The sequence below is a fragment of the Coenobita brevimanus genome, chromosome 106 (genome assembly GCF_032717465.1).
Source record: "Coenobita brevimanus isolate Jiangsu-jjx chromosome 106, ASM3271746v2, whole genome shotgun sequence".
Lineage (NCBI taxonomy): Eukaryota > Metazoa > Arthropoda > Malacostraca > Decapoda > Coenobitidae > Coenobita > Coenobita brevimanus.
In genome coordinates, this window is record NC_137059.1 from 690,343 (window position 1) to 704,258 (window position 13,916).

The window sequence follows — 13,916 nt, forward strand, 5'->3', positions numbered from 1 at the left end:
TAGCCATACATGGAGACTTATGTATAGTTCATTATCATCTTTGGCCATGGTTATTTGGTTAGGATGAGGAGGCTTGGGTCTCAGGTATAACATATGGAAGGATCAGCCACATGGGAAAAGTGGAATGAGATATCTTTTGGGATTTATTTGGGGGTTCCAGCAGGTCCTAGGCTTGACCCCTTCTGTCTGATGACCTATTTTTAAAGAACCAGACAGGGTAGTACATAAATAGCATTCCTCTGACACTTCACCAGATGATTTCTCTTGTGTTGCAGAGACAGTCAGTGTTATCAGAATCTACCCTTCATCATTTATTCACCTATTCCCACTACCACATTCACACCACATCAGCAGACCGAGTCATTTGCACAACACACAACATCAGGTGGGATTCAAGTGGAGCGCTGTTTCTGTGCCACTCTGCCTTTCATTCTTGCTGTTATCAAATTTAGTCTGTTCAAGAGACACACATTATCTGGAGAGGTTAGATATAGCCTTCATTAACCCTATTTCTACACAGTATCTCTCCCAAGCTAAATAAAATCATCTGGTAGTAGCAAGAAGAATAATTCACCAAATAGAAAGGGTTAAGCACGGCCATAACGTTTCCCAGCCCTCGGCATCAACATAGCACATCACATTCTCAAAGGGATGGGGATGTGCAGTGTCGATTCTTTGCGGATGTATACAAAATATCCACGGAGATTGATGAGAAAGTTTGGGGTGTTTATTTGTGGGCTGATTTTGAGTAATAAATGTGATATCGTGTTCCCGATTCTCAGCCATTACGGAGCTACGGTTACTGATGACTTTATGGAGAAAATTGATCTCCCTCATAATTCACCCATTTGGTTATCAATAATGGGTGAATTATGAGGAGACTGTTCCCCCACAGGATCATCAATAATTGTACCTTCTGTAATGGGTGAAAACTGGACCTTTAATTCACCCATACCATCAGTAACTTCACACCTACAGTTGAGAATTTTTCCTACGTTAATGTAGCATTTCTTACTCAAAAGTAGCCCATGAATAACCAAAATTTTCTCACATATCCAAGACAGTATGTGTTTGCTCTTTACTTGTCATAAATACATTGATTCCTTGTTATAAGTAAGGGATGAGTTTTAAAATTATATCAGTTTTTTTCCATACAAATGGCACTGGAAATTAGAGGGAAACTGACAGCCTGAATCCACTTGTCCACCAGCTAAGCAGAAAAGGAGTGGTGGGTCTGTCAGGTAAGATAAATAAATATGTACCCTAAATAAATAAATATGCTCCCAAAGTGTCAATAAGTGGGTTGGTGGAGGATTAGTGCCCCTCCCCGTAAGACAACTAACTCAAAAGTCAGGTGGTCACCCCTTATGGGATTATGGCGTCTGGCAATAGATAGATAGATGTACCCTAAGTAAAAATTTCATCAATTTTTCCAATACTAGTGAAAAAGAAAAAGGTTTGATATTTTAGAACTCATCCCTGACTCATAAAAAAAAAAAAAAAAGTGTCTCAATTTTGATTTGTTACTTATCAAAGGTTGTGAATCAAATCTCGTTTTATAAGAGGAAATATCTTTTGATCCATGTTCTATGATGGTGTGAACTGTATGGGAATTATTATTATTATTATTATTATTATTAAGAATGTTGCTTCATAGCAGTTCTCACCTGTATGTTCTTTTTCTTTTTCCTTTTCTTTTTTCTGTTACCAGGTTGTGGTTGTACTGTCATTAACACATTCAGTTCAGTCACATATTTCGTACTTTTCTCGTTTTATGTCCAGGTGATTTTTCTTTCAACTAAGCAAAGATGTACTGAACGGAGTTTTAAAAGTCCATATCTAACTCCTTTAGGTCAAAAAGTCAGCTGAATAAAGTAAGTTGGAGGTAGCAAAAGTTAATTGAAAAATGTATAATTGGATTCAAGGAGGTTACCCATGTCATGAACATAATGTCTTTAGTGTCACAGAAACCATTTTTAGTTCATACTTTCTCTACATATAAAATAGGAGTGTTTATAGTCAGGACAAAAGTTTGCCTAGTATTACATCTCTTTTACTCTTCACTTTCCTCTGTTGGCTAATATTGCCCAAGTTGACGGAGGCTTGGTATGTTTCTCTACCCATACTGATTCACTTTGATATAATGCATCAGGCAGGAAAGTAATGGACATGCCTTGAATAAGAGGTAGAACTGAAGCTGAGAGAAGCTTAGTATGTTCCTCAAACCATAGATGATTCTCCTTGATATGATGTGATAGGAAAATGACAGCCTTGTCCTAAGTGTGAAGTAGATGCAGTGGATTGGTAGACACACTTTTGTCCTTGACTGGATACAAGAACTATTGCTGTGACATAAAATAAGTCATCTGTGAAGCAAGATATAGATGTAAAATTGATGGTCTTCACAACACAACACCAGCTCAAGAGAAATTTTAAACAACATACAGATGTAGACAAAAGGAAGAGAGAGACTGCAATAACCCAGATGTACAGAGCTTGGGAGACTTCTAGCAGATGAGTTACAATAGGGAGAGTGAGAAAATGGTATCAGATAGGGGTGAGTGAGGGGAAGGTGCTGCCACTTCCCCTTTCCCATCCCCCCCTCCACTTAAAGCCCTCAGCCTGAAGTGGCCCAGTTCTTTTGCCCCCAGGATAAAACAGTGTCTGTTCCTTTACTGCACACCATTGTACTACCATTCCTTTTGTCCACACTATTATACTGTCATCATCATCATCATTATCCCGACCTCCTTTCCCACCCTAGGGCAGGGTGAGAAGTAGCAGTGTCCACACAGCCCAAGTTTGCCCAGTCCAATGGGCTATGCTTCCATTCACTCATCATTCAAGCCCCCGGAATCCTGGCTCTGCATCATCAGCATACAACATATTTGAGATATTCCATCCATCACCATTCATTACCAGTGCCATCTTACTATCAGTGTATCTTTAACACTTACTATAACTGATGGTGAAATATTTAACCCTTCTGTCTCATAATATATATATATATATATATATATATATATATATATATATATATATATATATATAGTATATATATATATATATATATATATATATATATATATATATATATATATATATATATATATATATATATATATATATATATATATATATATATATATATATGTGTGTGTGTGTGTGTGTGTGTGTGTGTGTGTGTGTGTGTGTTTGTATTTGGAATCTCCAAGCACTTTTATTTATTTATTTATATATTTTTTTTTATTTATTTATTTTTTTTATAGGCCATGCAGAGAGAATGGAGACTGAGAGATTGACTTGGAGTGTGTGTGTGTATTAAGTGAGGATCCTTAATTAACCCATAGATTACAAGAGATCCTTCCTAAGCTGAATACAATAGTCTGGAGGCAGCAGAAATAAGCCTAAATAACAAGTAATTGGATTGAAGGGGTTAGCCTGTGTGCTGTGATGATATTCTGTATTATGTGTTTTATTATTGCTGTCCCCAGGCAGTTTTACCCATCTGGAGAGACTTGTCTAATTGGAGGGATTAGTGAATAGGAGTGTCGTTCATTCAGTTAGGCAGACTTTGGTTAGTACTTCTTTTGCTTGACTTTCTGGACCCTGCCTCATCCAACCTTGGAGTGGGAAAGGAGGTCTTAATGATGATGGTTAGATATAGCCTTCATTAACCCTTTCAGTGATAGAGGTCCTTCATAAAGTGACTAACATCACCTCACAGTAGCAAGAATAACCCACTAAAATATGTCCTCTGGTTCAAGGAGTTAGGAATGTAATATGTACTGTCTTGAATGAGGCTGTAGGTACCAGGTGGTGTGGGTGGTAGAGTGCTTAGGCTGGAGTATACTGTGACTGCATGCCGTGATTCAAGTCCAGCGGGCAGCCAGAGGTTTTTCTATCATGCACACCCAGTAAAGAAATATTTGTTACCCCTGGGTGTGATGGGCTCTGAAATGATTTATAAAAGTGAAAGTGTGTTCATTTGGTACTGGTAATAGTTCAGAATCCTTGGTCCCTGTCATGTTATGTCACACCACAAGGGTAATAAATATATTTTTCATAGGTGTACATGCTACCAGGGGCATAGGTCAGTCTCCCACCCTCACATGTTCTGGACTAGCAGTAGCATAGTCTTGGACCCCTGCATTCAGAAGTGGGTGAAGTGGGATTTGGCAGTTAAATAAGGCAGCCTTAGTTTCCATCCATAAGTATTGCTGAGCTTAAGTGGATGAAAATTGTTAAATACTGTAAGTCATGTTCTTAGGTTGGGGAAAGCATTGTTCATCCGTACTTGTAGGCATTGACAGATTTTTATTTTGATTTACTTGTTACTTAAATATGCTTTAGAGATGTATAATACTGTGTTCTCTTGCTTCATATATGTAAAATCTTGGAACTATACTGGTTTTCCAAGGTGATTTTTGATTGGGAAGCAGGTTTTGTGATTCTATACTCCATTCACTTTAACTAGGTGAAAGCTTGCCATATCTCTGTATTGAATGCTGAGCTATAACAAGAGGCATTGTAATGGGCTAATGGTAGGGTTGGTGACAAAATTTTCCCTAATATTTTACCTCTTCTGTTGCTCGGTTTCTCCTGTTGCCCAATGTTCTTAAGCGGAGAGACGCTTGGTATGTTTCTCTACCCATAGATACAAGAGTTTGGTTAATATATCACCACTTCTGCTTCGCATTCTTTAGGTTGGCTGATATTCCTAAGCTGAGAGAGGCATGGTAGGTTTCTCTGGCTAATGGATCACCTCTTCTGCTTCTTACTTTCATCTTTTGCTTGATATTCCTAAGCTGAAAGAGGCTTGGTATGTTTCTCTATCAATAAATGATTCTCAGATATAATGCATCTGGGAGGAAAGTGACAGACGTGCCCTAAGTGTGAAGTAGACGCAGTGGAATATTAGGCAAAGTACTGTATACTGTAGTATTTTCCCCTACTGTTCTGTTGAACTAATTTGTAATTGTTAGATGTTTGTATTATTTTTATACTTTTATAATGCACTTATTTCTACATTCCCAGAATGGCCAGTTCATGAATCTAACCTTTTGTTGTTATTATTATTACTATTATTATTATTATTATTATTATTATTATTATTATTATTATTTTTACAGTATTATTATTATTATTACAGTAGTAGAGATAGTAGTGGAATGAATGTGGAAGATGTGCAGATTGGCCTGGGAGGAAGGTAAGTCCCGGACGATTGGAAGTCAGGTATAATTATTCCCCTGTACAAAGGAAAAAGGGAAAAAGAAGTGTGGTAATCATAGGGGCATTTGTCTACTTAATGTAATAGGAAAATTATAGTATATGGTAGGATACTTATTGACAGAATTATGGAAATAACAGAGGAATTAGTTTGAGAAGAACAGGGAGGTTTTAGGAAGGGAAGTGGTTGTGTAGATGAGATATTCTTTCTTAGGTCTTTAGTGGAAAAGTTTCTAGAGAAGAGAAAGAAGTTTTATGCAGCCTTCATGGATTTGGAGAAAGCATATGACAGAGTGGATAGACAGGAATTGTGGAAAGTATTAAGAATATGTGGAGTAAATGAGAAGTTGTTGAATGCTGTGAAGAGTATGTGTGATGGTGCTAAGGCTGCAGTGCATGTGGATAGTGAACTGATGAATTTTTCTATTTGAAAGTTGGATTGGAACAGGGATGTGCTGTCTCCATGGTTGTTCAATCTGTACATGGATGGGGTTATAAAAGAGATACAAGGTAGGGCAGTGGATGTTGGAGCGGCCCTAATGAGAGAGGGTAGTGTGTGGAAACTCCCTGTACTGTTGTTTGCAGAAGATACTGTGTTGTTAACTGAAGACGAAGGGGAACTGCAAGGCTTGGTGAATGAGTTTGGGAGAGTGTGTAAGGAACGGAATCTAAATGTGATTTTAGGGAAGAGTAAAGTTATGGTCTTCGAGAGAAATGAAGTCACTGAACGTACAGTAAAGTTGGATGATGAGGAAATGGAAAATGTGAGTGCGTTTAAGTACTTAGGTAGTGTGATGAGTAAGGATGGAAGTTTAGAGGGTGAAGTGCTTGAAAGGGTACAGCAGGGAAGAAAGGTTGTGGGTTCTTTGAAAGCAGTGATAAGCAACAGGGAAGTGAGCATGGAAGTGAAAAAAGTACTACATGACAGTACTGTGATACCAACTGTAACGTATGGAAGTGAAACTTGGACCTTGTTGGAGGGACAGAAGTCAAGAGAGATCAGTGGAAATGAGTTGTTTGGGAGGAGCATGTGGAGTCACATGGAGAGACAGACTGACAAATGAGGAAGTGAAGGAGCATTGTGGTGTGGATGTGGATATGATAGGAAGCCCTAGGAGAAACACTCTGAGGTGGTCTGGCTATGTGGAGAGGATGGAGAGCGAGAGATTGACGAGGAGAGTGTATGTGAGTGAGGGGGACGGGGGGAGATGGAGGGGGAGGCCAAAGATGAGATGGAGGGATGGAAAGGAGAGATATATGAGTGAAGGGGTGTGTGAGCTAGGAGCAGGGCATTGAAATAGCAGGGCACAAGGCGACGTGGAGGTGATCTGTTTGTAGTCACCCCTTTCAGGATTAAGGCATCTGGCAATAGATGGATAGATAGATAGATTACAGTAGCATTATTATTTTTACCTCATACCCGTGTAAAGTCAGCTTAGTTATTCTCTTTTTTTTTTTTTTTTTTTTTGCATAGGGAAATGTGGCTTTCATGCTTTATATCATACACAAATGAAAATAGTGAGTTATTATCACTTAAGTTTTTTTTATTTGGTACATAGGTCAGTGTGAGGGGTTATTAAGAGCTATAATCATTGCCTTTGTTTTGTATTTGTATTGAGTATATTGTCTTGCATCATAGGCATAAATTTTGAGTACATACAGGATATTTTGCTTATGCAGTGAAGAGGCATTCCATGAATTTTTTTTTTCTGTATAGTAAGCTGCTATACTGTACTCTTTTTTACTCTAACATGGCCTAAAATTTGCCCTCAGTCTGTCTTGAATGCTGAGTCGTAACAGTAGATTAACACTGGAATATGGTACTAGTCATGAAGAAGTGCTATGGAAAGGATGTATAGCTGTATTACAGTATTTTTTTTTTTTCCATTAATGAGTACCTTGAAATGAACTGCAAAAGAGTGAAAGTCTGGGCCAAGTTAAGGTGGAAAGAGTATACCTGTAATATCCATTTTTGCAATACAGTATAGTCATCAGGAAATTACAAAGAAAATGCTAATTAAAGTTTTATTAATAAAACCAACTTAACATGTTCCTCCAATCAACAGTACTGTAACAAGGTGTTTGAAAAGTCTGTGATATTTTGGATGACTAATTTGACTTATAATGAAGATTATTTTTATTCATTGTACAGCAATGAGCAAAGGTTTGCTAATAATCCGGAACCAGCATTGTGTCCTGCCTTCCATATTTCTCATACTTCCCCAAACAACAGAGAGTATCCTTTCCTCCTATGCTCTTTTCCTGTGTGCTTCGTATTACTATCCTTCCATTCATGCCCTCCCCCCCCGTCAGACAACTGAGTATCCTGCCATCTCATCCTCTTTTGTTGTGTAATTCCTTCCGTGTTTCTCATTCCTCCCCAAGCTGCAGAGAGAATCCTTCCTTCTTATCCTCTTTTGTAATGTGATTCATATTACTATCCCCCCGTTCTCATTACTCCCCAAACGACAAAGAGTATCCTACCTTCTCATGCTCTTTTTTGCATCATATTGCTATTACATTATCACATAAAAATACTTCATGTAACGCCTTCCATTGCACAGCTGATATTGAAATGATGGCAGACTGTTGCTTATGGCTGTACAAAGACAAATGTTGATGTTTGTGTTCGTTTATGCCGAAGTTTATTATTTTATGCACTTTGTTTTTTTTCAAGTTCAATTTCCTCAGACTTTGAAACTTGTGTGTATTCTAGGATAAGATTTTGAAAGGTCAGTTTGTTTTTATAAAAGTTTGCTAATGTATGAAGATGTCAGAATGGCATGTTACTTTCTTACAGTTTAGGTTTATAGTTATTTCACCAGTACAAACTCTAAAATTTTTCATGACATTCATCATCATCATCATCATCATTTTCATCAGCAGCAGCATCAGTCATCATCAGCAGCAGCATCCATACTTCTCTTCCCACCCAAGGATAGGGTTACGTGTGAGGACCCTTTACTTTATGAAATTATTTTTTTCATCCAAGTTTTAAAGGAGTTGAATAAGGCTATATTTAACCCCTGAAGTTAGAAAATAATTTAGAGGAAGCAAGATTAAACTAAAAATTCATCAGCATTAGAGGAGACATCTTGCAGCGAAGGGGTTAATAAAGATGGTACTTAACCTAGTTTAAAACTGTGCCCTAAAGGTGATAAAATCATCAGGTTAAATATAATAACAAAATACTGAATTAAGTTAAAGCATGTAATTTTCTTTTACATTACCAGTGCTGTAGATTCATTTTTTCCTGGGAGGAAATTAGTGATGATGTACTTAACTCCTTGATTTTGGATGGCATGATATTTAAGTCTCTTGTTACGGCTATGAGACTATTTTGTTTTCTTTTCGCTATTTTCTGACTATTTTATAAGCCTAGAAAAGGCAAAGGGGTTTTCTATGTTTATATATAACCCATTCAGTTTGAAGTGTTTTAAACTGAATAAAAAGGTCAGGAGATTGTAAGAATAGGGCAAACTAGACATCCCTGGTCTTATTGGGTTAAATAGCATAACAGGGAATACTTAAGTGTAATATGCACAACAAATCATTGAGGAAGGGATACTAGGAAGCCTTGGAAACCCTCCAAAATTCAACCTGAGGTCTCCTTAATCTGTTGATGTATTTTGTAGTTATTCAAGTGACCTCCAGGCAAATTTACTCAGCTTTTGTGACACTTCTTGTACTGAAGGGGGTAATGAAGTCTGTATCTAACTTCAGATTGAAGTGCAGTATATCAACCTTCTCCCAATTGAAAAGTCTTATCTAAGAAATAAAATCAAGGAAAGATAGCAAGAATAAACAAACATACATCATTGGATAGGAGGGTTTATGCACAACTGTCTAATGAAAATATTGGTAAAGTATAGGTAAGGGACAGTATCTCAAATGAAATATTACCCTGGTTTATTCAGCATTGACATGACCCAGCGAATTGCAGTAAATGTTGTTTTTAGTTCCTTCAGGCTGCATACAGATTATCATAGTCAGCTTTGGGGAGATGCCATGCAGGTAGCTTCAATAGGAGTGGCTAAACTAATAGAATAAGACGGGATATAACAAAAGAACCCTATATTTAACCCTACCAGCTCAAGAAAAATTCCAAAGCTGAAAAAATTAGTCTGGTAGCAGCATGAATAAACTAAAAAGGATGTTGGCTGGCTTGATTTTTTTTTTTTTCCCTAGCAATTTTATGCTGAACATTGCACCAAGTAAGAGGTAGTTAGTGAAGTGGTGTGAAGGTGAACCATTTACCTACAAGCAGTATTGGTATTTGAGAAGGAATGCTAAGTATTTCTGTGATTGCTGTCTTTAGTTTAAGAAAATCACTGATTACCATAGGAGATGATAATTTTACTCAAAATTATTGCAAGCACTGAACTTTAATTATGATACACTGTAGCATCATCATTGCAACCTCTTTTTCTCACGTATGGATGGGGTGAGGTAGTGTCCAGATTGAAAAAACTGATTGTAGGAGAACTATTCTGGCAGACTTGTGATAGTTCTCTCATTACAGTATCAGGTTTCCTTTTTGTTCTCTGGTTCCAACTTTACCCTATCCTGTGGTGGGAAAAAGTGTGATGATGATGAATGATGGTGATGAATGTAGCACTGTACATGAACTTGTCATTTACTGAAGAGCCAAGACATAGAATTATACCCCCTAATTGTATCTACTCATTGTATAGTGCCAAGGATGTCTTGGGAAATAATTATGTGATGTCTTTAATGTAACTTCTTAGTCATAAATTGTGCTGAAAATGACTGAGTCCCAGAGGTATGGCACTTAGCATGAAAAAAAACAAAAAACAAATGACTGATCCACGTGTAGCTGTGTGTTGAGATTCTTGTCAACAAGTAGGCAAAAGACTGACTGTAGCAGCAGTGTGTTGATGGCATTGAAAACATACTCTTGAGGTCTTGATTGCTGTGGAATATATAGGAGCGGATCCAGGATAATTTTTGAGGTGTTGTCCGTATGACTTTGTGAGTCAGCAAGGGTTTGGCACCATTCTCTCAGCTACTAACTTTCATCAACCAAAGAAGGTCTATATCACATTTGTGTGGGAGAAATAAGTAGCCAGTAAAGATTCAAGGTAAATAGGTGGGAGACATACTTAATAGCAAGTAAAAGGTGCAAGCAAGATGTAAACTACTGTTTACAAGTGAGAGAAATACTTAATAGGCAATAAAAGATCCAAGTTGTATATGTAAAGTATACTAGTGGGAGAAATAATTAATGAAAGATGTAATTTATATATGTAAAGTACCGTATACTAATCTCAGTGTGATAAATCAGTGGTGTTGCCCAGGTAGTATTAACAACACTGCTGGATCTGCTCGATTACACGTGACCCAGTGAGTACCACATTGACCACGGAGTAATAGAATTTTTGCTTCTGTCAACCCTAGGCAGATAGTAATCAGTCTTTCATGATAGCTTATGAATTAATTGTACTTTGAAAAAACTACTCCATTACTACTGTACAGTATTCCAATACTGTTTCTTATGTAATATTATGAATGTTGAATAGTTTTGAGCTATACTCTTGTTACTGTAGCTTGGCCCTAAAATTGTCTTCTCTCTGTCTTGAATGTTGAGTTGTAGCAAAAGATTAACACTGGAATGTGATGCTAGTCATGGAAGAGTGCTGTGGAAAGGATGTAGAGCTACCTTTTTTTTTTTTCCACTAATGTGTGAAGTAAGCCACAACAGGGACAAAACTCTGGGCCAAGTTAAGGTGAAAAAGATATAGTGTTTTATCTATGCCACAAATATACGAGGTGGTAAATAGATGGTTAGCCTTCATCAGTTTAGACTTGTTCCTAATTTCCTTGATGTACTGAAGCACACATGAGTAACCAGTTCATGTTTGTAACATGTCTACCTGGGTTATTAAAATATATGAATATTTTCCAGTGTGCCATTTCACCCTGCAGTGATGAATTAGAAGCCCTTATAGCCGACTTGTTTGCATCTGATGGAACTACGGACGAGTTGGCTGGTGTGTAGGTCAGCCTCACTATAACTAGGACCAGTTGGTTGGAGCATAGGTCAACCTTGCCATATGATTGAATTGCATAGATGGAAAGATGGCTGGATGATGATCAATCATCTATTAAAGGTGGGGACTGTAGTCATAATCTGAACAAAATTTATCATTTATTGAAAAATGTTGCCACATACGGGATGAGAGCAGCGTGTGTTGATAAAGGTACACTTACTGAACTCAAATGTTAACACTGTATAACTTTTTGTTGTATAGCAAGGTGGACCTGTATAATAAAGGTACCTGTAATATGTTTCTTATTCCAGAATTCAGAGAAAAGGCCAAAGAAAGAACCATCAAATCTTCAATTACTTTATTTACGCAACAAGAGCTGAGGCTGTAGAGGATGCATACTTCCAAGTGGGAGGTAGCACACTGCGCCCCTTGTAGTAGCGAGCCAGACGGTGAATACGAGACTCAACAAGAATCAGCCGGAATTTGGAGTCACGGTCCTTCCTGCAATATAAGTTTACCACATGTTAGAAAATGGAATTGCCACCCAGTGATGAGCGCCACCATCTCCAGTAGCCATTTTTAAACACCAAATCAGGTGGGCACATAAGACAGTGAAGTGGCTCAAGGAAGCAGTGTACTGGTTATCCCCCCCCCCTCTTTTTTTTAAATTAACAGAACAGGAGGGAAAAACAAAATGAATAAAAAACGAATCTAAAATATATCAAGAAAGAGGAAAGTTAATGGGACTAACTTCTTAAATCAATTATTACATCAGCCTCATCCTGACCTCCCCCTCCCCCCCACCTAAAAAAAGAGGTGAGGCATGATCCTGAGAAAAACTTAGATGGAGAACTACCAAGTCTACCCAATAAATTGGACCACACTCTCATTCACTCACCATTTAACCCTGAAAATCCACACATCTTGACAATTACGAGCGCTGTGGAAGCGAGATAAATATAAAACCAACCTGTTCCTCTCGAGATGCTTGCGGATGGCCACTGCCTTCTTGATGAGGTGGTAGAGATCCTCGGGGATATCAGGTGCGAGTCCCTTGGCCTTCAGTACACGCAGCACCTTGTTGCCAGTCACAAACCGCACCTGAGCCACACCATGACTGTCTCGCAGGATTACACCTTTACGAAAATGGAGAAAAAAATTAGCTAACCCTTATCCTGACCAAGGCTTCAAACTGCCAGAATAAAATCTATGAATAAGATTATGTGCACCCCATGCTTGGAAATGTGTTCCAAGGCAATTCTGATTTTACTGATACACCTGTATGATTCGTGAATAAAATATTTAGCCCTATACGTGACAAAGGCTTCCCACTGGTGAAATGAAAATAAAAGAGGAGTAAGATCCTATGAGCATCCCATACAAGGAATGATGTACAGTGGCAACAGTGATCTGAATGATCCTGTTCAAAGCTATGCACTGGTCTTTTTGATGAGCTAAGACACTGTCCATTCATCAAATTCAGAATTCATGCTACCAACCAAAACAGAATTGAAAAGATCTTGCAGAAGTTTACGACTTGGAACAGAAGTATCATTCACACAGGAAAATGCTGGAAGCTGCTACTAACCAATCTGTGAAGGTGTAAGACCTTTCTTGGCTAGCTTAACAATCTGGTCCTCCACATCATCCTTGCTCAGCTTAAGCCAGTTGGGGACTGAACGGCGGTACGGCAATGACGACTGGGAGATACCCTTCCTGAAACACAGGTTATTATACTTGATGAATGTCTGTTGCACTTGATATGCTCGACACTGTTAAATTTCTTTTCACATGAAACTAAATGAACAAACTGCTTACAACTTAATTGGTAATTATGGAAAACAAGGTCGTGTGTGATAAAAGCAACCTCCCACACTCGTATAAAAACACTCGAGCAATAAAACTGCATATATTGCAAGGCCATATGTAATTTTTCACCAGTAACTAAAGTTTGTCAGGCACCCACAGGAGATGCTATCAGCCACATTAGTGACAAATGGCCATAGTGTCTTCATATGGGTGCATTCTCAAGGATGGCGTGGAGATTAAAGGAAAAACACTAACCTGACATGAGAGTTTAGCAGTTCATTTTATTGTAACTAGAGATGAGATCGATGGGGTGTAACAACTAACATTTAAGCTACCCCAAATCTATAGTATTTAACACAGAACTACTCAGGGTTTAATGATACCATGTCATTCGGCAAATACAAACTGAAACAATATCATTTACGTTGAAAAACAGCCTGGACATTACTTCACGTGGTTACACCCGACGTGGTAAACAACTTCATTTCCCTCATACCATCACCTCCACTTACATCTACCAGCCACAGAATTGTCAGTTAGGTCATGCAGAGTGTGGTGTTATACAATATACTTACCCTCCACTGTGCATACGACCCATTTTTGTGGTTTTATGTGTTTATCAGGCCCTTCAGCCGCCCCAGAGAACACACACTCGTGAAAGACCGAGGCAGCGGGTTCCAATAACGCAGCATCTTCCAGGTGATTGTTGGCCATAATATTTCAACTTTTTACGGGATTTTCTATCCAGTATTATTCCAGTAAATTAAATCTGATTATATACATCCAGCATTGGATATTGTATTGCTGGATTTGAATAATGCATTAACTACATTCCATGCCATTTTTATACCGTATCGCTACGAAATT

General features: G+C 38.0%; 1 protein-coding gene across 1 annotated transcript; it reads right to left on the reverse strand.

Moving 5' to 3' along the window:
• Positions 1-11,583: 11,583 nt before the first annotated feature.
• RpS13 (ribosomal protein S13) lies at positions 11,584-13,738 on the reverse strand. Its single transcript, XM_080285476.1, has 4 exons — positions 13,625-13,738; positions 12,829-12,956; positions 12,211-12,376; positions 11,584-11,741 (listed from the first exon to the last, which is right to left on the reverse strand). Exons 1-4 carry the CDS (start codon positions 13,645-13,647, stop codon positions 11,603-11,605), a joined length of 456 nt encoding a protein of 151 aa, XP_080141602.1. The 5' UTR covers positions 13,648-13,738; the 3' UTR covers positions 11,584-11,602.
• Between the last annotated feature and the right edge of the window lie 178 nt (positions 13,739-13,916).

What these genes read in the sequence shown, in the direction of transcription:
- RpS13 (XM_080285476.1), bottom strand. Translation starts at nt 13,647, where the DNA reads ATGGGTCGTATGCACAGTGGAGG. An exon ending in TCTTACACCTTCACAGATTG is followed by an intron (nt 12,377 to 12,828) that starts GTTAGTAGCAGC and finishes ATTTTCGTAAAG; the next exon opens with GTGTAATCCTGCGAGACAGT. An exon ending in AAGCATCTCGAGAGGAACAG is followed by an intron (nt 11,742 to 12,210) that starts GTTGGTTTTATA and finishes CTTATATTGCAG; the next exon opens with GAAGGACCGTGACTCCAAAT.